Genomic DNA, 26,941 nt, shown 5'->3' with positions numbered 1-26,941 from the left:
CAGTTTGCTTTTGGCTTTAGGTTTTTTGCCCTTTCTCATTCTTTTTTAAAAGTATAGTTGATTTACAATGCCATGCCAATTTCCGCTGTACAGCAAAGTGACCCAGTCATACACACACACACACACACACACACACACACGCACGCGCGCGCGCACTCTCTCTCTCTCCTTTTCTTGTATTGTCTTCCATCATGGTCTATTCCAAGAGATTGGATATAGTTCCCTGTGCTACACACCAGGATCTCATGAGATCCTTTTTCATTCTTGTTGTCTAATTTTATTTTCAAATATTTAAAATATTTAATTATATATTTATTTTAAAATATGAATACAAATGTTTCCCAAAGTCAGAACTATACAAGGTATTCTCAGATAAGTGTCTCTCTCGTATCCTTTCCACTTCATTATCTCTGCCTTTATATGTAACCAAGGTTACTGTTGTAGTAGATTGAATAATGGCCTCCCAAAAGATGTTCATATCCTCATCTTTGGAAACTGCGAATGTTACAAAAAGGGATCTTCTCAGATATAATTGAATTAGGGATCTGTAGAGGGAGATTATTCCGGATTACCTGGATAAGCCCTAAATTCAGTCACAAATGTTTTTATAAGAGAGGCAGGAAGAGATTTCACACCTGCAGTCTGAAAAAAATGCTCAGAGATTGGACTGATGCAGCCACAGTCCAAGGAACACCTTCAGCCACTGGAAGCAGGAAGAGGCAAGGAAGAGATTCTTCCCAAGAACCTCTGGAGGGAGGGTTGCCCCTCCTGGAACCTTGATTCTGGCTCAGTGAAACTAATTTTGGATTTCTGGCCCTGAGAACTATTAGGAAATACATGTGTATTGTTTTAAGCCACCAAATTTGTGGCAATTTGTTACAGCAGCCACAGGAAACCAGTATAATTGTCTGAGCAAGGACTCTTAAGTACTGTCCCAACTTTCTTCTTGCGCCCCCTCTCCCCATTCAGCTCACTCCTTAAGTGTTGACTGGACTTCCACTGTGTGAAATGCTGGGCACATAAACACACATACAAACATGCTTACTTCTATGTTTACTTCCAAAGTGTACTGAGAATGTGGTGATGCCAAAGGAGGCATACGTTCTGCTTGGGGGCTGAGAAGCTGTGGGAGGGGGTTCAGGAAAAAATCCCAGGGGAATGGTTTTACTGCCAGGCATGAGTCCTGCCTTTCTGCTGTACCTACTCTTCTACAGGTTCAGCCCAGGTTTCTGTCCTTGACTTACCCTTGCTCCATGGCCCCATCCTGCTCTCTCTCCTACCACCACACCTGGCATTTGATGCATGCTTTTCCCCTAGGCTGTCCACGCATAGCCTGGCTCCTTGGGAACCTCATTCTTACTGACGTGCCTCAGTTGTCATCCCTCTCCTTTCTGTTTGACAGGTTTGTATTTCTGCCCCAAATTCAAGTGGTACCTGACCAGACTTATCTGGACCTCAAGAAGGGACTTTGGCTTTGGCTTCCTACTGAGGTAGTCTGGTCTCTTACAGAAAACAGCTGTAGGCAATTAGCTCCCATAGATCTTACCTTCTATCTACTTAAAACACTAAATATTTTCTGACCTAAAGTAATCAGTATGTCTTCAGAAAAGATTGTGAGGTTTGTCATGCCTTTAAGAGAGTAAGCCTTTTTCTATATCTTATCCTATACAGTATCTAGCACAATGTGTTGTACACAGTAACCCTTTGAAAACAGTTTTGTACTCACTCAAAAAACATTTCTTTATGGAGGATCAAAGTTCATGATCAAATGAACTGAACTACTTGTTCTTGGCAGGGAACAGCTCCCTCAGAGGCCCAACCAGGATGAGGCAGAGCCTTTCAAGAGAGATAAAGGAAAACAGGTAAGATAAACATGCACTGGGAATAAAGATTGAAAACATTATCTTAGAAGCAAAATCACTGGGTGTATTTATTTCAAAGAAAAAGAGAAATGCGGTGATAACTGGTGGATGAGATGATTTATGATCTATGTCTGAAAAGAATTTACCTCCCTCGCTCTCAGGTTAGGGCGAGGAGTCAACCTCATGTTTCTAGGGTCTGAAATTCTGAACTTCTGACATCTAGGTTACGGGCAACTACTTACAGCATCTATGCCTGCAAAACAAAAGGAGTGCAAGCTCAGCAAAGAGCCTGAGCCCTCATGGTCATGTGGAACCAACCTGTACCCTGAATGGGACACTTCATTCCCAGAACCTTTCTTTTCCCAAAAGGGCACACATAGAGTTCAGAAAGAACAATAAAAATAGCAATCAGAAAAGCGGAGGGGGAGAGAAAAGGGTTTATATTTACCTGATACGAAAGAAAGAGCCCCAAATATGTTTAATAAGATGAGAATTTTATGTCCACCACGTTTTAGAAATGGCATGCCAAATCCCAAGCTCCTGTGTTCTAGTTCTGTATTCTGAGGGGAAGGATGGGAGGTAGAGAGAGGAAAGCAACTGCTCTTGGAAGCTTGTTCTTGTGTTTGTTGAGGGCATCATGATAACCCTGGTCTTGTCAGCTTGTGGCTCTCATACTGCACCTATGAACTTCATGTAAGAGTTGCCATTTGGGGGGAAAAATGAGCAAAGGAGCATAAACTCCAGGTCAGAAAATGGTCTACATTCTTTGCTTTGCTCTCTATGGTCTTTCTTTCCTCAGCAGATGAGAGTGATTTTCTACCAGATTCTCAGACCAAAACCCTGTCATTCATGACATTTCTTACAGTCCATGAGCAACTTCTGTTGGCTCTGTCTTAAAAATATGTCTAGAGGTAATCACCAATTCCCCCACTGTTACTCAGGGCCAGGCAGCCTTGATCTCTTGCCTGGGTTATAACTTAATCTCCTTTGATGGTCTCCTCGCCCCTTTACAGTCTATTCTTAAGACAATAGCCAGAGGGTTTCCTGTAAAAAGATAAATCATATCCTGTCACTCTTCTGCTTGAAACTCTTCAATGGTTTCCATTTAGCTCAGTATAAAAAATGATTGTTCTTCTATGGGGGGTGGGGTGGGGCTACAAGGTCCTCCATCCTCTGGGCCCACCCTATCACTTAGTTCTACTTGATTCCCTGCTGTTCCTTGAACTCACTAAGTATGTTGCTGATAAAGCCTTTGCTGTTTTTTGTTTGTTTGTTTTGTCTATAACATTCTGCCTTCAGAAGTTATTTTGCTTACTCTGCATGTCAGAGCCCTGTGGATTCAAATATCAACTTACCAATGAAGTATTTCTTGGCAGCCCTTTTTAAAATGTTAACTCCGCCTCCCTAGAGTCCCCATCCCCTTTTCACTGCTTTATTTCCAGAGCACTTATCAGCATCTAGCATAGTACTTTTTTTTCTTTTTATTGTTTCTTTTCCCATTAAATATAAGCTCCTTTAGAACTACTTGTTTGTTTTGTCTCTTGTCATATCCTCAGCACTTGAGAATGCCTGGCATGTTTTCAGCACCCAACTAAATAATGCCCATGGAAATGATTGAGTAAGAGACCTGTAAAACTAAATTCTAGTGCAAGAAATTTACATAAGGGATAAGAGAGACAGTTTTCTCTTAATTAAATGTGTTCAATAAATAGAAACATCCTAAGAAATATCAAGGAATCTGTATAAGTCTTTAAAAGGAGGAATGGTTGTCTTTAAAGCTTTGTGAGTTACAGTTGAGAAATGACTCCAACATAAAGTTTTAAGTTCAGAAATTTTAGCAGGTTTTCCTCTTAAGTCTGGAATTTTTAGGTGATAATGTGTCCAGATAAGGAACAGAATCTCCATCATTAAATAGGGATGCCTTCAAGTCTGGGAGTGAGGCACTCTGTGCTCTGGGAAAACTGAAAGAACAGGTCTTCAGATAGTCACATATTTTTAGGAGAAGATATTATGTGCCCAATTTTTGCAACTCATATCCAGAAAAACACTGAAATCCTCCATGGTGATGCCTGTTCCTCTTAACTAGTAGTAACCTTCATGAGACCAGCAGCAGACTTTTGTAAAATGTGTTCATGGCTGCATTCACCTCCCCCTTCACCTTTATCACATATCCTGATATTTCTCCTTTCCTCTTTGCGGTGGTATTTCAGAGCTGTCTGAAATGCCACCACCAAGACTATTTTTTTTTGTCTTTTCTAGGGCCGCACCCTTGGCATATGGAGGTACCCAGGCTAGGGATCTAATCAGAGCTATAGCCCCTGGCCTACACCAGAGCCACAGCAACTCAGGAGCCGACAAGGCTATATTTTTTAAAACAAAAAGATGTCATAGTCATCCAGAGTGCAGCGACTCTCAAGGGTGAGCCAATGATCCCTGAGGAAACTCAGGAAGGTAACAAAGAATACTGGCCTGGATAGCTGAGGTGCATATCGAAGGATTGATTCTAGTAAGCCCAGACCTTTGCATCTTCCTGTAGAAACCACTGAATTCCTTAACTTGAGATATCTGGTTTTCTGTAATCTTTTGTTCCTACCACCTGCCCTTTTTTGAAAAAACTCCTATATACCCCAGTTCCCCCCATCAGTTCCTTAGAGCAGCTTTCTCAAGGCTACCTGAGATGCTGTCTCCCGGACTTAAGTCCTGATTTTGTCCCAAGTAAAACTTAACTCTCAAAAAAAAAAAAAAAAGAAAAAAAGAAAGAAAAGAAAAATCAACAACAACAAAAAAAACAGTTCTACTTGTTATAAATGAGTAACAGGCATAGGTTCACATCCAAAGTACCACAGCTTAATGGCTTGTTTTGCTGAGTAAAAGGAGAGAGGATGGGAAGTGAAGCCTTAGAATAATTAGATGCAGAAGGAGAGATTAAGAAACCTTAGGGAAAAAATCATTGTAGTTTTATATAGAGGGATTATTCATGGTAATGAATGTAAAAAGTATGACCCTTTCCATAGGGGGAAATGTGGGGTTTTAACTGAGAAATAGAGAATTTAGAGAATTTAAGATGTTGTCCTGGAAGTTTCTGGGCCAGAACAGCTGTTGGGCTGAACAGTGTAATGATATAATGTTTTGGCTAGTCATGAAACTACTAGCATACTTCCTTGCCCAGCTGGTTCTTGGTGTGGGCCTGATGGAGTCAGAGAATAGCAGTAGGTCAAGGTCAGAGTCTGTGTGGTTGCCTCTAGAGAGGTGCTTTTTATGAACAGATATGGGGGCAGCTGGCTTTTTTCTGTGTTTGGTTTGGTCTTCTTAGCATTTTCTAAGGGGGCCAATCTCATGACTATTTCATAACATGTGAAGCATTTATAGAACTGATTCACTCTTAAATAAGACCAGGTTGTTGAATAGCTTTTCAGCATTTCCAAATTTAGATAGAATATTTTATTACTCTATAACAGCAGCCAAGCTTTAATAAGGATTTATAATGTTATAAATTGACCCAAAAGCAGACCTATTTTCAGATAACCAGAGGGATATTCATTTTATTGGATCCTAATAACTGGCACAGAAAATATACTTTGTTATAACTTACAAATACTGTATATATGTTTAGGTAAGGATTTTTTTTTAACTAAAAAATTCAAGACAGAGGGAGAAGTGTTTCTTAATGATTCTTTAGCTACCCAAATACATAAGGAACTTTATTAGAGCAAGAAATTTTTCAAAATTATAATAGGAAATGTTTTAATGGAACAAAAATTCAGAGATTTTCCAGTGGGGTTGAAGTTTAATGATAAGGCTCATAATCTTTCTAGCGATAAAGTCCTTTGATTTGGGGAGTTTAGACTTATAGACAGCTTGTTGACATATGGTGTGGTTGGAAACTTACTGGACTGGAGCAAGGACATCTGGGTTCTAACCCTTGCTGTGCAACTTATTGGATGTGATCCGATTATACAAGATGTAAAGATTTTACAAATTCTATTTAGTTTCTAAGAAATTTTGAGCTCCCCCAACAGAATTTTCTCTACTACGTTTCTCATTGCTTTTCCTCCCCCGTGCCCCTCACTTTTTGTCATGCCCTCTGTCACTATTTAGAGCCTTAGTGAAAGTTTTTTGGGGAAATTAAATGATTTTTTTTGGGGGGGACACAGAAGTCTTCTGTCTAAACCCTTCTTCCTGTGAATTTATTCTCAAGGGAAAATTATAAAAGGAAACAGAATACTTTTAAAAAATTAGCAAATGTGCTAGTCTCCCAAACTCTAATGTGGTGCTGTTAGGTTTCCTGAATGTGGCTTAGATCTGAGGTTCTTTTTGTCTACTTAAATGTGGACTTTCAATCTAGGTCCATTTAAGTCCCTGAAGATGAAACAATAAAAGCATCTAAGTGCTCCTATTACAAAAGAGAAGGAAACAAAGCAGTGGTTTTTATTTATTTATTTATTTGTCTTTTGTCTTTTTAGGGCTGCATCCACGGCATGTGGAGGTTCCCAGGCCATGGGTCAAATCAGAGCTGTAGCTGCTGGCCCACACCACAGCCACAGTGACACCAGATCCAAGCTGCATCTGTGTCCTACACCACAGATCATGGCAATGTCCGATCCTTAACCCCTGAGCGAGTCCAGGGATCGAATCCACATCCTCATGGATACTAACTGGGTTTGTTTACTGCTGAGCCACGACAGGGAACTCTTAATTTGATTTTTATACTTGTGGAATTTGGCATCAATTCAGTTTAAAGAGTCAGGATGACTTTTGAACAAATAGCAACTCTGCCCGCGAGTATCAGTGTTCTGAAATCTGACTCCACTGGATGAGTGTCCTTTCTTCTTGGAAAGGGGGGGAGTGGTCAGATATCTTTGCAGGGTTTACCACTAATTTTGCTCAAATCCAGTGGAGAGTAGAACTTAAGTATTAAGCTCCAGTCAGTGTTCTCGGGTATGGCCGAATGAGCTTCTTTGAGACTGACCCTCCCCCGCCCCAGAAAAAACTATAAACTCTGGGAAAAATACAAAGATCAATCAATCAGTGGAGGAAAACAAAGCAGGGAGAAGTTAGCCTCTGAGCAAAAGGAATGATATGAAGACAGTTTCCTGAATTTTATGGATTGTAAATTGAGGGTAGACTCCAGTCACTGGTGACTAAAAATCAGGTAACTAGGTGTTCCCCTTGTGGCTCAGTGGGTTAAGGACCCCACGCTGACTCTGTGAGGATGTGGGCCTGATCCCTGGCCTTGTTCAGTGGGTTAAGAATCCAGTGTTGCCTTAAGCTGTGGTGTAGATCACAGATGTGGTTCATATCCAGTATTGCTGTGGCTGTGGTGTAGGCTGGCAGCTGAAGCTCTGATTTGACCCCTAGTCGAGGAACTTCCATATGAAGCAGGAGTGGTCATTAAATAAATAAATAAATAAACTAAAACTTTTACAGAAAACTTGCAGTCCTGTTGACTAGAAGAAAGATTTCAGAGCAACCCAAAGCCATTGAAAAGTGGGGATGAAATTGTAGAAAGGAGAGGAAGGAAACACTGTTCTGTGTATACCCTTTGCCAAAATCTCTGGCTGTTCCCTGAATCACACATGTACATGGTAAACTGCAGGCAGCCCACTTAAAAATTTAAAAACTGAATAAAATTTGAGTTGTTTCCCAAGACACTGAATTTACAGTTTTAATCCAATGAAGTTAACTGACTATTATACCAAAGCAATCAACACTCATCAGAGGACTATAACAGAACTCAGTCTCCGCAGCTTAAAATTCACAATGTCAAAAGGCTGTAATTCAAAAGTTCTTGTCCAAGAAGAAGAAAGTGCATACCATTCTCAAAAGAAAGGATGCTCAATGGACACAGACCCTGATGTTGAAAATAGCAAACAAGAATTTTAAACCAGCTCTTATAACTGTGCTCAATAACATAATGGAAAATATGCTTGAAATGATTGAAGAGATAGAAACTCTCAGCAGAAAAATTAAAAAAAAAAGTTTTACAAAGAACCAAATGGAAATTCCAAAACTGAAATATACAGTATATGAATTTTAAAAATTTATTGAGTGAGCTTTACAATACAATGGAGATATCAGAAGAAAGAGTTGGTTAACCTGAAGATAAATCAGTTGAAAATTAATGTCAGTATTCTTAACTGCTTACAGAATTTGCTATAATCTCATGTCTTCAACTCTAAACCATGTTTTAAAAATCCTTGATGAACTAGCATTAGCTCCATTATCTTAACTAGAAAATATGTCCTGCCATCCATTTAAAAAAGAGCATAGCAATTCAAAAGAACTTTAGTGCAGTTAGCATATAACAATCAGCTAAAAGTTGATATCTGCTTCTCCTTCTTGTAAAATTGTTCAAGTCTTTTTAGGATTTTAATAATTCACTTCTTTAATTGGCATGAGTGTTCATAAAATCCAAGCATTTTCCAGTTAAAACCCCTATCATACTTAACTTTTAGTTCTTGGAACATTTTATACCAGGTAATAACAAAATAGCTGAACTTTACTGAGCACTTATATGCCAGGCACTATGTTTAGAGTTTACATCACATAATTCTCAAAGCAATCTTAAGTATCATTTGAATGCTATTTTTAAAAATAAAGAAATCGAGGCTTTGTAATGTTGCTTTACATATATTGTCGCATAGCTAGTAAATGGTGATGTCAGGATTTAATTTCAAATCTTTTGTAGCTAAAGATCACGTGCTCAACTTTTATATTACACTGTCTTCCAAGGTCATATCCTTTTGATAATCAGAGCAGTCACAGCAGCAATGATGAGACTCTATAATGATTAATACACATGAATTAAAGCTGTATGTCTAATTATAAGTGATTCTAACCTTTGTCAGTTATTTAATCTAAGCCAATAGCTTCCAAAAGCTAAACATTTAATGAAGTGTGGCTAATGACTGTTAAAAGTACTTTTCTTCATAATATTTATGCATCATTTCAGTGTGAACTCTCCCCAGGATAAACAGGGGAGAGTTTATCATGAACACTTTATCATCTCCAAGTTATCTGTAACAATGCTGCTTTTGATCTAAGGGCTACAAAATACATTAATTATGGTGACTAATCCTCAGTGTGTTTAAATACAAAGTAACTAATAAGGATTTCATGTAATAGTCAGTTTCAATTAAAACAGCTAATAGGGTCCTTTATGCTATTGAGGGAAAAAAACTCTGAGACTATTTTGGTGTACTCATTTAAAAATATTTGAATTATCTGTTAAAATAATCTATGGTATGTTTTAAAATTTAATAGTCTTAAAAATGTATTACATACCAGTAGTATCCAGTCCCCTATATTTCTACCTCTCAACCCACTTTCTAGAAGTCCATCCTCTTAACTTTTTTGGCTGTATTCCCTGGAATTTATCTATTTTTCTGAATAATATGGATTTTTGCTATTTTTAAAATTTATTGAAAATATTTTTCTATTGAACTTATCCTATCAGTGGAGAAGGACTCTTTGTGTGTGGTTGTTTGGGGTAAGATAGTACATTTCTATAAAGTCAGACCATATCAATTGTTATCAAGGATATGGAGGAGCTGAAATTCTCACACACTACCAGTAGAAATGTAAAAATGTAAGCATATATTCCTTTAAAAACATGACTGTCTTTGAATGAACATGAATGTTCATAGCAGCTTTACCTGTAATAGTCTCCAAGTGGAAACAGCTCTAATGTCTATCAACAGGTGAATGGAAATAAACTGTGGTATATCTATGTAAAGAAATAATATTCAACAATAAAAGATATGAACTACTGATACACATTACAATATGGTTGCCTCTCAAAGTATTTAGGAGTGAAAGGATCTAGACAAAAAAAAAAAAAAACATACTTGTGGATTCCATTTATACAGAATTCTAGGAAATGCAAAGTAACTTATAGGTTAAGAAAGCAAATCATTGGCTGCCTGGGGATTAGGAGGAGGAGAAGTAGGAGAGGAGGGTTGCAAAGGGACATGGGAAAACTTGGAGGCATGATGGACACGTTCATCATTCCACCTTGATTGTGGAATTGGTTTCATGAGTGTATATATCTTTAATATTGTTCAATTTAAATATATGCAATTTATTGTATGTCCATTTTACATCAACAAAGCTATCAAAAATAACTTCAAAAGCTATCTCTAATTGCATGCAACCTGAAAAAGCTGCACATATTCCATGGTTACTAATATGGCGAAGTTACTAATATTCACTTTTCTGGAACCATTTTCATCTAATCATTATCACACTTTCTGAATTATATTCAAATGCAAGCTAACATCTGATTAATGTATTGAGCCTTTGCTCTATGTCAGGCACCAGGCTTGGGTGTTTTCACTTACATTATATTATTTATATATGTGTAAATGCATACATTTAAATTATCTCCTACCTTTTTAATGCTCTGGACCATTAACTGTCCCATGCATGCCTTACATACCTGCATCTAGATCCATGCTCAAGTTCTCTCTGAGTAGAAATTTTTCTCCTTCCTGGTTTCTGGCCTTTATTAGTAGTATTTCATTAAAACCTAGCAGAAGTCCTTATTCTTCACAGAAGCATAATTATACCACTCTCATAATTAATCTTTTCTTATGTAGCAAGTCTGTCTAGTGTTAGTGTCATTTATGTGTATATGTAAAGTTCTCTATCCTATTATGTTATAAATACTGGCAAGAAGGCCTGTTACTCATTGCTCTTTATATTTCCAGCCAATCTGGAAATTGCATGTGGGGGGCAACGTTCAATACCCATCTCTTAAATTAAAAGTCTTTTAATGGACTTTTTATAGTGTCTCTCTGCTGCATTCTACCCAAAAGGGTCCTTAACCCTAATATTGATGTCTCATGAAATTTAAAGTAAAAAGGAAAATTTTAAATGGTGGAATATAATTTTTTTAGGTTCATTTCTTGATTTTACCTTCTGCTTTCTCCAATTAAAAAAAAAAAAAAAAACCCTGAATATGTGAGGACAATTTTTAGTTTTCAAGGAACTCTAAGGCATAAAACACATATATTACATGTAAGATATTTCTTTAACAGTCCTCTGTGGGCAGCAGAAACTCCATGGCCCCAGACAGTGCTTTGTTTGCTGCTGTTACCATCTCTGAAACTATTGCCCTTCATCAGGACGCCCTTGGGGTAGTTCTTCTCAAAATCAGGGATTTGCCAGGCTGTCTTTCCAGTTTTTATTCTACAAGGTGTTGCTTTCAAATTCACTCCCTCTCATCCTCAATGGCTTTGGACTAGTTTTGCTGCTCAAACAAGATAATGGACTATGGGAAAGAATAGAAGTCTCACACATTGTAGGAGCTGAATAAATATTTAAATCATAAATGTATGAATAAGTGGTTTTTCATGGGCAGAAAGCCATTGTCATCAAGAGAAATTTCACTCACTGCCCAGAATGTCAAAGTGAGAGAATCAAATCAAAATCAAATTGTGTTTTGGGATGTTTTTAGTTAAGATCAAGAATCAGAGAATTTGTTTTCAAGGCTTCCAGCAAAATTCACCCTCTTGCACAGTGTCCACATGGAAATGTGCTAGTTTCCTGGGTGAAACTGGGTTTTATTAGTTTTGAATGAAGTATTAGATCATAAATGACAAGGAATCTCTGGTCTCTCTTTTTCCAAGCACTAGACATTAATATCCAGCTTCCTCCTTACATATCCTCACTTGAATATTTCAAAGACATCTTAAATTCTATGTATTCAAAACTGAACTCCTAATCTTTCCCCTCAAACTAGTTCCATCCACAATTTTTTGATCTCAATTGATGACAACTTCATTCTTCCAGTTTCTCAGGCCACTAACCTTGGAGTCATCCTTGAGCCTTCATTTTATCTCACCCTTATACCCCCTCCATGTTACTGTCCATCTCCACACTGATGTATATCTTGCCTGGATTGTGACATTTGCTTCTAAAGGGTCTTTCTGCTTATCTCCCTTAGTCCTCTGTGGTCTGTTCTCCTTACTGCAGAAAGTATGATCCTTTAAAAAATGTACATCATATCAGAGCACTTCTCTGCTCAGAACCATCCAGTGGCACCCCATCTCACTCTGAGTAAGCACTGAAGTCTTCTCTGTGGCCTGCAGTCCCTTAGTGGTCTCTCCTGATCCAGCACTCCCTCTGATTCCCTCTCTTATTCCTCATCCCAGTCTCTCTGCTCCAGATTGGCCTTTGTTTCCTCCAACATACCAGACATGCCCTACCTTAGGGCCTGTGCTGTTGTCATTTTTTCTGCCAGACGTTCCTTTTCCCAGAGTCTGCTTGGCTAATTACCTGTATTAAGTGCCATCCACACACTCCCAACACCCCTTGTCCTCATGTATTCTTTTTTCCTCCTTATCTTTCACTTAAATTGGTTGTTTATTGCCTATCTTGCCCTACTATGAGAACTCCAGACTAGGAATCTTTGCTTTATTAACAGATATACTCAAAGTTCCTAGAGTGTATGTGAGACACGTAATGGGTGTACAATAAATATTTGTTAAAGAATTAATTGAAAGCATTGCCTTAGAAAAATACAGAGTATATAAAATATTAGTGTTTGTCTTTTGTAAGGATAGCACACAGAAAAACTGTAGCTATATTAGCATAAGGGAATTAAGCTAGATCTAACCTAATTAGATTATGTTTATTGTGTTCCAAATTATAGAATAAATGTAAAAAATACAATATCAGGACATGGTAATAGCAGACAAAATGTAGTTGGGCAAAGTTAGGGATTCACATCCCATTTGAGAAAGCTCAAGATTTTTCCAGGTATTTCAGATATTCCAGAAATTCAGAGCTACCATGCTGTAGGGTCTCTTTATCCCAGTTTCCTCTTGATGTGTCATAAGCCTAGACATTTTGGGACAGTTATCATTCAGAGCAGGCAAATATGTCTGTTCTAAATTTGCCCTTGTTTTTACTCATCATTACTTTATGAAGTAACCTTCCAGGAATATCTGAGAATTGTTTTTACTGATCCATCTTTCCTTCACTTTTGGCTCTGTTAATAGGAACAAATTATCAGGTACTTTGCATACATTAATTGTAGCCCTCATTTTACTACCACATATAGAGTCTGTTCCTTAATTTCACTGCAGGGATATGGAGATATAGGACAATTTGTTGATAAGGTATGTGTTGAAGGGAACATTTGGAAAATTCTAATCTAAGGAAGTGGCACTAGTTTTAGCATGTCAAAGTAAACTTAATCTCAAAGTAAATACCATTGTGCATATGTTAGAAGATGGAGATTTTGAATAATATCCTTTGAACTAAGAAAGGAACATTAAGACCAAAAAATGAAGCAGGCAACTCCGTAAAGTACAAATGTGAAGTTTATTGTGGATAACTAGTATACAGGTAGGATTGGGCAGATGGTGAACCAGAGGCATTTGCAGCTGCACTTTGTGCCACCAAAAGCGGGACAGGGGGATTTAAGGGGCCAAAGCTAAAGACAGAATCTGACTACTAGGGGAGGAACCACCAGCATCAACTGGAACCGAGGTTTTTTTCCTCCCCCCCAAGGTGTCTCATAACAATTATTCCTCGTGGACCATTAACCATCTGCATCAGCAAAAGACATTCTTCCTGTTTTTATACCAGATGAAGGCAAGGGTAAAAGTTGATAGGGAGCTTATCTGGCTTGGACACATTTCCTATGAATAGACCAAAGCTTAAGTCATGCAGAAAGGGGGGTAGGACTGTGGACCTGAAATGGACCTAACAGAATGGAGTCAGCCACACAGCCTTTATTCATTTTTATCCTTGCTATCCTGTACGGGCCACCCTTGCTACATAGGCGTGCTACTAGGAGGGTCAAGGTCAGCAGTGGCTCATTCATTCTACTTTTTGGAGCTGCTTTGCATGTTCCCAAGTCCCCAGGTCATGAAAATCATATGAAAATAATTAAATTGCCAGCATTACTTCTTCCATCTCATGCAGTGGGTCTATAACATCTAACAAATAAAAGGGCTGTCTTTCTTTGGGGATTCTGTGATTTAATAATGTTGCAAATGTTGAGATACTGTATAGAGTGTTTGCTATTTTTTTGTGCCAGATTTTAATTGTTAACAAATGACCTCAACGTAGAGAGCAAGTACTTGTTCTGCATTACCCAAAGCTTTGTTATTAAGCATACCTTAAATAAAATATTCCATGGATATATACATTTAGAAATCATTCACATAAGTGTAAATCCACTAATTTGTTTTAAAATTTCATAGACTCTTCAGGGCCCAGTGAATCTTCAAAGATAAATGACAAAACTCCTTGTAATTGTTTGACCAGGGACGCATCCTTTAGAAAATACTTAGCAATGTATTAATAGTGTTAAAAATGACATTTTGTTTTTACTATGAATGCTGAAAAAAAAAAAAAAGGAAGCAAAACGCACTTCCGAGAAAAAAAACTTACATAGTTTTTATGATCTTAGGTTGTTTGGAATTTACATATATTTCACATTATACCATCTGTTTTTAAAGAGTATTTTTTAATACTCTGAGGGAAGTCTATATTTTTAAATAAGACTCAGTAATCTCAATATTATTGTAGATAATTTTTGTGCTCTGTATGTGGTGGTTAGTAATAAGAAATAGTATGTTGAAAATGGCTCTGGGAAAAAGAGCCCAGGACTGAGGTTTATTGATCTTTTACTTCAAAAACAAGGAAAAAGAAAAACAGAGAAATGATTTCCAAACAATGGGAATCAATATTGACTCTGATTGGTCAGCAGTCACATCCATGCCCTGAAATTGGAGATTGTAATGAGAACATATCCTACAGGAGCACTTAATAGCTTAGGGCATGTGATATATGAACATTTCTTTTTTCACATACATAGGTTAGAGATGGTCATTTGAGATATAAAAGAGATGATTTATCAAATAATTCTAATAGAGTTCTCTTATGCAATAATTATCCCTGGTAGGTTTACTATATATTTTAATTTTAACAACCTGATTTCCACACCACTAGTAAAGAACCAATCATTTGTATAAAGTGAAGTATACCTCTGACTAAAGACCTGAGTTGGGAAGTCAAGAAAACAAAGGCCTTAGTGCTCCAAAATTTACTGAGGAGAAAAACTTTGGCTTTTTTTTTTTTTTTTTTTTTTTTGCCAAGATGTTGCAGTTTGGGAACTATGGACAGTATGACCACTTCAGTTTAATGAGGCTTCAGAGGCAATAGTTTTGAAATTCTTTTGCAGTGTCTCTGGGGCCCCTGCTGTGAAAATGGCAGGACAATGTGGAAACTGGGAAGTCCCAGTAATCATAACTGGGAAGAACAGAACCCAGCAGCTGGTAAAGGCTATTAGATATTAGAGCAACACACTCATTTGGCAATGGAAGCAGAATGGGAAACAAGAGAAGTTCTTTATTTGCTGGCAGTCACTGAATAACAGGTTGTACATTTCCAGTCACTCTGAGAAGGATGAGTCTTGCCAATACCATTGGGAGGGCTCACCAGATGCTAAGTAGCCACCAGAGAAAAGTGAAATGTAACTGAACAGCCAACACCCCATTTAGACACCTTTTAGACATGCAATCCCACTGACAATGCAAAGAATGGAGGAAACGTCAGAAACCGCTGATGCCAGTCCCTGAAGCACTTATCTTTACTCTGGCATAAAGTAGAAAAAGAAAAAGTACTTGAACTTCTTTTTAAACATGATTTTCATAAATATGCATTTGTCATTACTTTGTAACTACAAAAAAAAAAAGGAAATTCAATTAATGACCTACCCTTTAAGTTTAGATTTTTATGATCAGAAGAGCGTCGATGAAGGCTCATTTAATCACAGTGGTTTTTCTTTTGGCTGGTGTCTGGAGGAAAGTCAAGACTGAGAGATGTTAATTGCTAGAGGAAATGGATGCAGGCGAGAAATAAGTTTGCTTATATTCACAATAATCGAGGCCCCAAATTATTTTTAGACTTATTTTAAGATAGTGCCAAGAAGCATATACTTCATGTGAATATTCATATAGAAGAGGATTTGATTAAGAACAATGATTGACTGTAACATAAATAATGATTGTAGGAAAGTAAAGCCTAGGCAAGTTTCTTAGACACAGATAAAGAATGGAAAACTGCATTTTGCTTTTCTTCTATGAGAAAAATCATTATTCCTAATGAGTTTTTCTTTCCTTTTCAATTATTCAGAGCGCAAGACATGTTCCTTTATTCTGTTCTCCCAGTGAACCAACAGTTGCACTTCTATTCTTCTCCCTTAAAGTTCTTTTTTCTTTTTGAACTGGCTTCATAATCTTGCCTTATCCTTCTATGATACATCATGTATCTTTTGCCCAGCCTGATTCAGTCTCTCCAGTTTGTGATCCTTCTTCACTGTGGGGAATTTATTGCAGAACCTGCTGGACTTCCTCACATCCCTCATTTCTTTTGTTTTTGTCTCTCCATTTGTATTGCCATACAGCTTCTTCCACTTAAGTAATGCCCAGCCTCAAGTTCACAGCGATCAAGCATCCCATATTTCAGTCCTTAAAAGTTCTCATAGGCTAGAACTAAATAAAAAAGGGACAAGCTGAGATAGTTACAAGTCAGGTGTCTTTTTAAGGACACTTTCATGGTGTGGTCTTTCTTCAGGTAACAAATAAAACTAGTATTTATTTGAAGGTGGTGGTGTGCTGGTAAATATTTAACAACTGGTCCTCCAGTGAGGTGGGTGGAGTGAGAGAATTATTAATGCAGGGACTAGGGTGAAACACTTCATGCCCCAGAGAGTAAATACCTCCTTTAAATTTTGCACCTAGTCCAGGCCCTGATGTGCATGTATGTTTATAATAGATTTACCTGATATAAAGAATGTGTAGCACACAATTAATGAATAAAAATATACATTTTAAATGTAAATTCATGTAGCTGATGAATTCTTATACCATGCTTCGCTGATTTTTAAGTAAATACTTTATTTTGAAATAATTTTAGACTCACATTCTACTAGCCTTATTGTACTGGCTAGAATTTCCAATTCGGTAGTGATAAAAAGTGGTGATAGTAGGTATTATCTCATACTCAGTTTCAAGGGGAAAATATTTGGTTGCCTTGTTTTTTGTTCATTTGTTTGTTTTTTTGTCTTTTTGTCTTTTTTTTTTTTTTTTTTTTTTTTTTTTTTGCTTTTTAGGGCTGCACCCACAGCATATGTAAATTCCCAGGCTAGGGGTCAAATTGGAGCCACAGCTGCTGGCCTTCAACAACACAGGATCTGAGCCTCCTCTGTGACCTACACCACAGCTCACGCAATGCCAGATCCTTAACCCATTGAGCAAGGCCAGGGATCGAACCTACATCCTCATGGATACTACTCAGATTTGTTACTACTGAGCCACAACAAGAACTCCCAGTTGGCTTGGTTTTTGATAGCCTTCTATTTCTATTTGTTAAGATGATTTTTTTTCTTTAAATCATCAGTGGGTTTTGATTTGATTTTGTCAAATGTTTTTTTCTGCATCTAACTTCATGATTATAGCTTTTATTATTTATACTGTTAATTCTAATAATAGTCTGTTAATCTCTCTTTTATTCTATAACATATTACATTAATCTTTTAAAAAATTTTATTGAAATATCATTGATTAAATGTAATAGCTTCGGGTGTACAGAAAAGTGATTCCGTTTTACATATATATGTGTGTGTGTAAATATATATAAAATATATTCTTTTTTAGATTCTTTTCCATTATAGGTTATTAGAAGATATTGAGTATAGTTCCCTGTGCTATACAATAGATCCTTATTGGTTATCTGTTTTATATATAGTAGTGTGTGTATGTTAATCCAAAACTCCTAATTTATTCCTCCCCATCACCTTTCCACTTTAACTATAGGTTGGTTTTCTATGTCTATGAGTCTATTTCTGTTTGGTAAATAAGTTAAATTTGTATCATTTTTTTAGATTCCACATGTAAGCAATATTGTATGTTATTTGTCTTTCTCTGTATGACTTAACTTCACTTAGCTTGATAATCTCTAGATCCATCCATGTGGCTGCACATGGCATTGTTTTATTCTTTATTTTGGCTGAGTAATATTCCATAAATACCGCATCACCTTTATCCATTCATTTTACATTTTTTATATCTGCTTTTTTGAGGAACAATTCACATATTATCAAATGCATTCATTTTAGTTTACATTTCAGTAAGTTCTGACAAATTTATATCCCTTGTAACCAACACCATAATCAAGATGTAGAACATTTATTTTACCCCCTTTCCCTGTCAGTTTTCCCCATGCTGAGCCCCATGCAGTCACAGATCTACTTTCTGTCATTATAGACTTATCTTTTCTAGAGTTTCATATAATGGAATTATATGACATGTACTCTTTTGTGTGTGGCACCTTTTACTTAGCATAATGTTTTTGAGATTCGTACTTTACTTTTTGTTGCCTGTATTAGCAGTTCATTCTCTTTTTCATTCCTGGGGTCTAGTCCATTGTATAATATAACACAGTTTCTTCAACCATTCACCTATTGATGGACATTTGCAGTTTTGAGCTATCATGAACAAGAATGGAAAGGACTTAGAGAATTTATGGACTCCAAAGCAACAGGAATTCAACTTTCCTATGCTTACAGACCTGTCAATATATTAAAATAAGAATAATTATTCTAGAATGATTACTGCTAGAATTTAAGCTCCATGAGAGCAGGTATTTCAGTCTTTTCTTTTCACTAACATATCTTAAATGCCTATAACATAATTGGTGCACTGTAATTATTAAGGGAATTAATCAAATTATTTTGAAGAATTTTGAGTTTTTTTCCTGTCTCAAAGTTAAATTAGTGTATTTTATCTTACATTTTTAAAAGAGAAAAATATAAGAGAAAGAGTGTTTAGAATTGAGTATACAATGAGAGCCAGCCACTCAATCTTAAATTTATTTTATTCTTTTATGGGGGGAGGGCCAGGTATAAGAGTTTTTTATTTTAATATTATTCTTTGATTAAAAGTTTTCATAATTGATGAATTTTCTGAATGTCATTTATTAATTGATTTCAATTTTATTTTATTTTATTTTATTGTCAGTGCAATCTCTCTAGACTGAAGTCCACAAGTATTTTTTTTCTCACTCTATAGTGTATTAAGTATTTTCATTCTATTTTTTTGTTTGTTTTGTTTTTTCAGTGATTTCTATTTTTTTCCACTGTAGCTCATTTACAGTGTCCTGTCAATTTTCTACTGTACAGCAAGGTGACCCAGTCACACATATATGTGTACATTCTTTTTTCTCATATTATCATGCTCCATTATAAGTGACTAGATATTTATCTTCTTAGGCACTCCATCTCTCTTTTTTTTTTTTTTTTTTTTTTTTTTTTTTACTATTGTGAATATTGTCAAACTGGGAAAATGTCATAAGTCTCAGCTTATAGAAAACATATTCGAAATATCTAAAGGTATAAAGATAAAAGTTAGGAATAAGAGTAGAAAGAAGAGATGGGGTCTCTTCAATTAAATTTTAAGTCATTGTCTGATTTCTTTATATCTCCTAGGCTCTAGGTATACAAAGTTATTTTTAAACTGCTATGTTCATATGTGAAATAACGATTTTCCTCAGGTGATACAAATTGATCACAAATGCAGTATAACATTTTCATTTCAAAATGTGTGTGTCCTTGAGAAAATGGCTAAATGGGGTTTCTTTTAGATTTACTTTAATTGAATGAATACGCTTTTATTGACTTTTTAAATTAAACTTTTAATTTGGGGATAATTATAGATTCATATGCGATTTTAAAAAACAAGAGAGATCCAGTGTACCCTTCCCAAGCTACCCCAGTAGTAACATCTTGACAAAGCATAGTATGGTATCTCAAGCAGGATATTGACATTGATGCAGTTGAGATACAGAACATTTACATCAATACCAAGATCCCTCCTGCCACTCTTTATAGCCATTTCCACTTCCCTCATACTCCCAACCCCCCTTAACCCTAGGAACCACTAACCTGTTCACCGTTTCTATAGTCTTGTCATTTCAAGAATGTTGTACGAATGAAATAAAAAAATATATGACCTTTGTGACCAGCTTTTTTTAGTCAGTAGAATTATCTAGGGATTCAACTAATTGTTCCATATACCAATAGTTCATTACTTTTTATTGCCAAGTAGAATTCTGTAGTATGATTGTAGAGCAGTTTGTTTAACCATTTACTGATTCAAGAATATCTGGATTGTTTCAGGTTTTGGCTATTATAAATATAAATAAAACTTCTATAAACATTTATATACAGGTTTTTCCATGAATATGATTCTTTATTTCTCTGGGATAAATGCCCAGAAGTGCAATTGTTGGGTCTTCTGGTAGTTGTATATTTAGTTTTTAAAGAAACTGCCAAAAGATTTCCTGGAGTAGCTGTGCCATTTTACATTTCTACTAGAAATATAGGAATGATACAATTTCTACATCCTCAGTGACTCCAAAATCACCATTTTTTGTTCTAGTATTGTAATAGGTATGTTGTAGTATCTCATTGTGGTTTTAATTTGCAATTCCCTAATAGCTAATGAGGTTGAACATATTTTCACATGCTTGTTATCTTTGTATCTTCTTTGATGAATGTATCTTCATATCTTTTGCCCATTTCTAATTAGACTATTTCCTTTCCCCCTTCTTTTCAAGTTTTATGAGCTTATTTTGAATTCCAGGTTTTTTTGGGTGGTATATTGGAAAGTAGTTGATGTTTGTGTATTAACTATGTAACTTGGAACCTTGCAATAATTATCTGTTAGATCCAGAAGTTTTGTTTTGTTTTATTTTGCAGGAGAAGGGTCTATACTTTTCTGTGTAGACAAACATGTAATGTGCAAACAAGAACAGTTCTATTTCTTCTGTCTTAGTATTTTATTTCCTTATTTTTGTCTTATTTTAATATTTACTAGGCTAGGACTTTCAGTAGGATGTAGGATAGGTGTAGGTAGAGGGGATATCCTTGTCCTATCAATGATCTTAAGGATCAAGAGTCCAATTTCTCACCATTGAGTAGGATAACTAGGGTTTTGTGGATGCTCTTAATCAAGTTGAGGGATTTCATTCCTCTCATTCATAATTTTCTAAAAGTGTTTTTAAAATCATGAATAAGTGTTGGATCTTACCATATGCTTTTTTTTTGTATCAACTGATATGATCACATGATTTTGCTTCTTTAGCCTCTGGATGTGGTGAAATACATAAATTGATTTTTCAATATTGAAACAGCGCTGCATATTTGGAGTAAATGCTATGTAATTCTTTTTATACATTGTTGTATTTCATTATCTACAATTTTGTTGTGGATTTTGAAACTTTGTTCATGAGAGATATTAATCACTTTTCCTTTTTTGTAATATCTTTAGTTTTTGTATGGAGTAAATTATAGACTGAATTAGGAAGTATTCCTTCAGCATATATTTTCTGGAAGAGATTGTGAAGAATTTATATTACTTATTCTTTAAATGTTTTGCAGAATTTACCAGTAAAATCAAAGAGCCTAGTGCTTCATTTTTGGAAAAGTAGTTAATTATTGATTCAATTTTTCTGTTAGATATAGGACTATTCATATTGCCTATTTTTCCTTGTATAAGTTTTGGTAGTTTATGTCTTTCAAGGAGTTAGTCCATTTCATCTGAGTCATCAAGTTTATGAGCATAGACCTGTTTGCAGTATTCCTTTATTATAATTTTAATGTCTTTTAATGAGATCAGTAGTAATGACCCCTTTTTCATTTCTCGTATTAGTAATTTTTATCCTCTGTCAACTCTAAACATTGAATGAAGCAAAAAAAGGAAATAAAAGGCATACAAATTAGAAAAGAAGAAATAAAATTATTCCACATTTGCAGTTGATATGGTTGTCTCCATAGAAAATCCCAAGGAATCTATAAGAAATCTCCCAGGGAGTTCCTTGGTGGTGCAGTGGTTTAGGATCCAGCATTGTCACTATTGCGGCATAGGTTCAATCCCAGCCTGGAACTTCTGCATACCACGAGTGTGGCAAAAAGAAGAAAAAGGAGAAAGAGGAGAAGGAGAAGAAGAGGAAGAGGAAGAAGAGGAGGAGGAAGAGGAGGAGGAAGAGGAAGAAGAAAGAAATCTAGAATTATTAAATGAGTTCAGCAAGGTCATTAGATACAGATATATATGTAAAAATCAATAGAATTCTATATACTATATACACTAGTAGTGAAAACACGGACATTGAAATTGAAAATGTGTTTGCTTAAAAAAAAAGAAACATTTAGGTATAAACCTAACAAAACCTATATGGGATTTGCCTGCTGAATACTATATCAGATAGTGTTATATTTTGATTCAATTGTCAAACATAATTTTTAAACTCAAGGGAAGAAAATAAGCCTATTGTACCTACATATATTTTTGTTACATGTTCTTTTTTCCCCTCCTGATGTTCCAGGGGTCCTTATTTTATTGTCTCCTTTATGTTTATAGAACTTCCTTTTACCATTCTTTTTGTTTTGATGTTTATGACGAATTCTCCCATTTTTTTCTTCTTGAGAGTGTCTTGATTTTTCTTTCATTCCTGTAGGATATTTTGCTGGGTATAGAATTCTGGGTCCACAGTTCTTTTCTTTCAGCTCTTGAATAATATTGAAACACTTATGTTTTTTTCTGGTTTAGATTGATTAAACTTATTTTGTGTCACTGCGGTCATTTTATGAAACACTTCTTTTTGACTTTAAAGGTCTCTAATAAGAAATCTGTTGGACTTCAGGCTATTATTTTACTTACAGGTAAAGAATTATTTTCTTCTGGCTGTCAAATTTTTTTTCTTCTTTATAGTTTTCAGCCATTTAATTATGATTTATTCTGGGGATTGATTCCTTTGAGTTGCTCCTGTTTGTGGTTTTTTCAGCTTCTTGAATCTGTGCATTTGTATCTGTTGCCAAATTTTAGAAAATTTCAACAATTATTTTAACAAGTGCTTTTTCAGTCCCACTCTTTCTCCTTTCCTTCTGGGTCTCTACTGACACAAATGTTAGATCTCATATTATAGTCCCACAGGTGCCTGAGGCTCTATTAATTTTCTTCAGTCTATTTTTCCTGTTATTCTAATGGGTAGTTTCATTGTTCTGATTTCTTACTCATTGATTCTTTCTTCTGTTCTCTTTAGAGCCCATTTGCTGTTGAGCCCTTTCACTGAACTTTTCATTTCAGTTGTTTTATTTTTCAGTTCTAAAATTTCTGTTTGATTCTTCTTTATATCTTCTATTTCTTTTTCCTCCCAGCTTTATTGAAATATAATTGACTTGTAGCCACATCTTCTCTTTCTTTACTGATATTTTACATTCCCTTGCTTAAGCTTTCTATTTTTTTATTTGTTTTAAACGTGTTTATAATTGGGGACTGAAGCTTTTTTATTTATTGTGACTATTATAAAATCTTTGTCAGATAACTCTAATACCTGTGTCATTTAGGTGTTGGCACCTATTGGTTGCCTTTTTTATTTGGTTTGAGATATTCCTGGTTCTTGGTATCATGACTGATTTTTTATTGAAATCTAGACTGTTAAGGCATCATGCTGTAAGAATCTGGATCTTAATTAAATCCTCTGTTTTAGTTGCATGGTTCTGATACTACTTTGGCAGGGGAAGTTGGGGGGGGGTCACTTTGTTACTGCTGGGTGGGAATGGGAGAGTTCTGGGTTCCAAGTGGTCTTCACTGACAGTGCAGTAGGGTGTTTCATTCCTATGTGTTAAGGTTAAACTCCTGACTCTCCACCAGACCTCCTCTACCACCACCACAGCAGGAATGGAGGTGTCTTGTTACTATTTGAGAGGTGGGGTATAAAAGTTCTGACTCCCTTTTGGACTTCTCTGACATTACCCTGATGTGATTTGGGGGAGCCTTGTTACAGCACCACAACGGTAGAAGTCTAGGCCTCCCACTTGGCTTTTTATGGTGTGGGTGGGGATAGTGCCACAGTTTATTCCATGGTGTTTACCCAAAGGAAGCAGGTATTATTTAAAAGATTTCTCTGTAGTTAAGCTGCCCCTACCCTGGTCATTAGACTAGAGTGAATAGCATTTTTTCGGGGCTTTTTGGTTTGCATTTCTGGGTTGCTAGCTTCTGTGGATCATCTGGAATATACAAGGCAAAAAGAAAACCCCAGGGAGCCCACCAACACGTGGTTCCTAAGATCCTGAGGTCCTTAGCTGGTCTGCCTTTTCTCTCCACCTTTCAGAATGCCTTCATGTTTGTTTTGCATGTATGTCTAGCGTTTCTACTTGTACTTACTGAGAGGAATAGGGAAAAGATGTCTACACCATCTTTCTAGAATCACAGAGTCTCCACTAAATTTTGATTCTGTGAAAAGCACTGGAACTTGGAGACTTCAGAGAAGAAATAAACATGGTTCATGTTCACAAATATTTTGCCATCTTGTTGGAACCTTATAAACACCTAGGCACTGCTCACAGTAAATTACTGTCAGTGCTATAACTGAAACCTGGAAGATGTAATATAAAAGGTAATATCCCAAAAAATTGAAAGCCTTTGAATAAGATAGAGGAATTCCAGGCAGGACTGTCCCAAGATTATGGGAGGCCCTGGAGGCGGACATTTGTGGGGCCTCTATGTATATAAACCATTCAATATAAAATATATTATGATGTTCATTGGTATCTGTGATTTGTCAATAAAGACTTAGAAAAATGAATAATGAATAGAGGTACTTTGATATTTACATATTGGCCAATCAGTGCACATAAACATTTTTTTATTGTGTCCACATCTTTTATTTTCCTATTCAGGTCCAGGAAGCATCTCATGTGCTTTATCATCAATCCTTCATTCTCGACCAATTTAATATCTTTCCACATCAAGATAAAGTGAATTATAATTTGTTTCTGTTCATGATAAGTTTTTATGTTTGGAGTTTTATTATGCAAACTCAGAACATATGTTCCAGTTCTGCCTTCTCTTGAGCTATTTAGGCTATAATAACTATACGTCTGAAAGTGATCTGTTTCAGTGTTGATCATACTGCTGCTGCCTTCCACTCACTGCCAATGAGGAGGATGGGTAAAGAACCTTTAGGTAGAGTAAGAAGAGCAATCTCATTTGCACAAGGAATGATGGTCTCAGCATGCCATCACCATATCAATTGGTGGCAAAAGGGACATCAATTGGAAAGGTCTATAGGCTTTGCAAAGCAATGGTTTTGAAAGTCATCAAAGGAGCTAGAAGTCACCCCAAGGACTCACTGACCCGTGGCTTGGAGCATCTGAAGGGGATGGGGTGACTGCTTTGGGTTCCAGTGGCAAAAGGTGCACAGTGTAAAGAATGTGTGCTGCTACCCCTGTCACCCTTAGGTGCTATAGGCAGGGGGTATCACCATGATTGGAACAGGAACAAGCAGTAGTCAAGACATGGATCCACATACATGGCTCAATCCAAAGGGTCAATAGTAGATTATTTATAGACCAGAATCATGAACTCACCCTATGTCTACTGTGAGTGAGAATTAAGGGAATCCTGATGCCAAGACCATACTGATGCCTAAACTTGCATGATCCTGCAAAAGGAGAACCATGCTGGACAGTAAGAGCAATTTGCTTATCAGAATTCCTCCTGGAACTGGCACCCAGCCATGTGAGCCTGGGATACCCCACCACAGGCTCAAGTCCCAGAGGGCCTCAGGACAACTGCTTGACTCTCTATGTAGGATAGAGGGACAGAGAGTCTTGGAAATGAGAACGACGATGGGATCCAAGTAGTGCCCAGTTCAGGATCAGAATACCTTTGCCAGGCAGCACTATTAGTCACTTTGAGGTACTAGAGGTGACTAAAGAGTGGGGATCTCCTAAGCTGCTCACCTGTGTCTAAGGGCAGAACTAATCCCAGGCTTCAGTCTTGATTGACTCCTGACTGGTATGTGTCTTTAGACAAGTGGCTGAATATTGCTAGGTTTTTGTCTCATCATCTCTAAGATGAAGTGATCAACTCAACAATCAGTCATATAATCCAAAGACTCTACAATCCTGCATGTTTATAGTAAAATAGATACAATAAAATATAGGTAAAAGTCTACTTATGAGGATTTTTTGGAGAAAGAAAAATAGTAAATTAACTTTAAAAGTCCCAATCTTGTTGGCACTTAGTAATCAAATTGAGTCTTGCTTCCAGTTAGTTAGTTCTGGATTTCTGTTTGAGGACAAGGTATGGAATGAACACTTTAGGAGCTGGGTTCAAAAAATTCCTTTCCTCCACAGATGAGGTTATACACAGGCAGAATTTGCTGTTGTTCAGATTATATACCTACCTTTGTGCTGAATTTTAAGCACAGGGTCAAGGAGAAAGACCCCAACTTACTTGGAATTTGCCTACAGTAGAGAATAAAGCCCAAAGGCTTAAATTACAAAGCCCCTAGAGAGAGAATAAAATTTAAGTTTTCTGGTTTCCATAGGCAACACCATCCCCACTATGAGTTGGAGAACTTGTACGGCTTTAGTCTGCTGCCTTGAATTCATCTAGCTTCCTTTTTTTAGATACCAAGTTCAGAAACAACTTTTTGATTAGGATTTGACTTTTTTGGGTTTGCCCTCAGGGCAGATCCTGTGACAGTCTGTTTCTCATTGTAATTTACAAATTGACTTTCTGATTCTATGCTTCCCTTTCAGAGAACTTGGTTAATAGGTGGCAGCCCTTGAGAGAGAGGATTACACTAGGAATGTTGTCAGATTCAGTTTACAAGCCTGCAAGTCTGCAGCACCATGCCTAAGTCATGGTGAGTTCATCAAGGTTGTATATGCCAGCAGTGCAACCTCTCAAAACCAGCAAGCTAAACTTGTCCAGCAAGAGCAGACACCTTCTCTGCATGGCTAGAGGGTGCAGCCATTTCATGCTGGTGTCAGTTCCTACACTGGCCAGCTAGATTTTGATGCTACTAACCTTAGCCCCCAAAATATGCAACCTTCCAGAAGCATATTTCCAAGAAATAAGTGGAAAAGTAGATGTATACCTCAGTGTTTCTAACCCTTACAACTTCGTGACTCCAGACACATGAGCACCAACATTGGAGAGGAGACATCACAGGACTCAGGCTGCTGAGAATCTGGTCTTCCTTTTTCTGAA

At 36.6% G+C, this 26,941-nt stretch overlaps 1 protein-coding gene across 9 annotated transcripts in view; it reads left to right on the top strand.

The window, feature by feature from the left end:
- Positions 1-26,941, top strand: part of LOC102160378 (uncharacterized) — a 418,107-nt gene that overhangs the window by 137,838 nt on the left and 253,328 nt on the right. For 5 of the 9 annotated variants that reach the window (XR_014805428.1, XR_014805427.1, XR_014805429.1 and 2 more), the window contains exon 2: positions 1,796-1,862. The exons of the other annotated variants lie outside the window; for them this stretch is intronic. Coding sequence is in view for 1 of the 5 variants with exons in the window: in XM_084959558.1 (XP_084815684.1) it covers positions 1,796-1,862 (67 nt within the window). In the remaining 4 variants the exon portion in view is untranslated. The remainder of the gene's footprint in view (positions 1-1,795; positions 1,863-26,941) is intronic. 9 annotated transcript variants of the gene reach the window in all.

The sequence above is a fragment of the Sus scrofa genome, chromosome 1 (assembly GCF_054392235.1).
Source record: "Sus scrofa isolate SSC_HxYL_T2T_F1_AM1 chromosome 1, Sscrofa_HxYL_maternal_Yorkshire_Landrace_v2.0, whole genome shotgun sequence".
Taxonomy (NCBI): domain Eukaryota; kingdom Metazoa; phylum Chordata; class Mammalia; order Artiodactyla; family Suidae; genus Sus; species Sus scrofa.
Note: the sequence above shows the minus strand (reverse complement) of the source record. Positions and strands in the feature narration are given on the sequence as shown.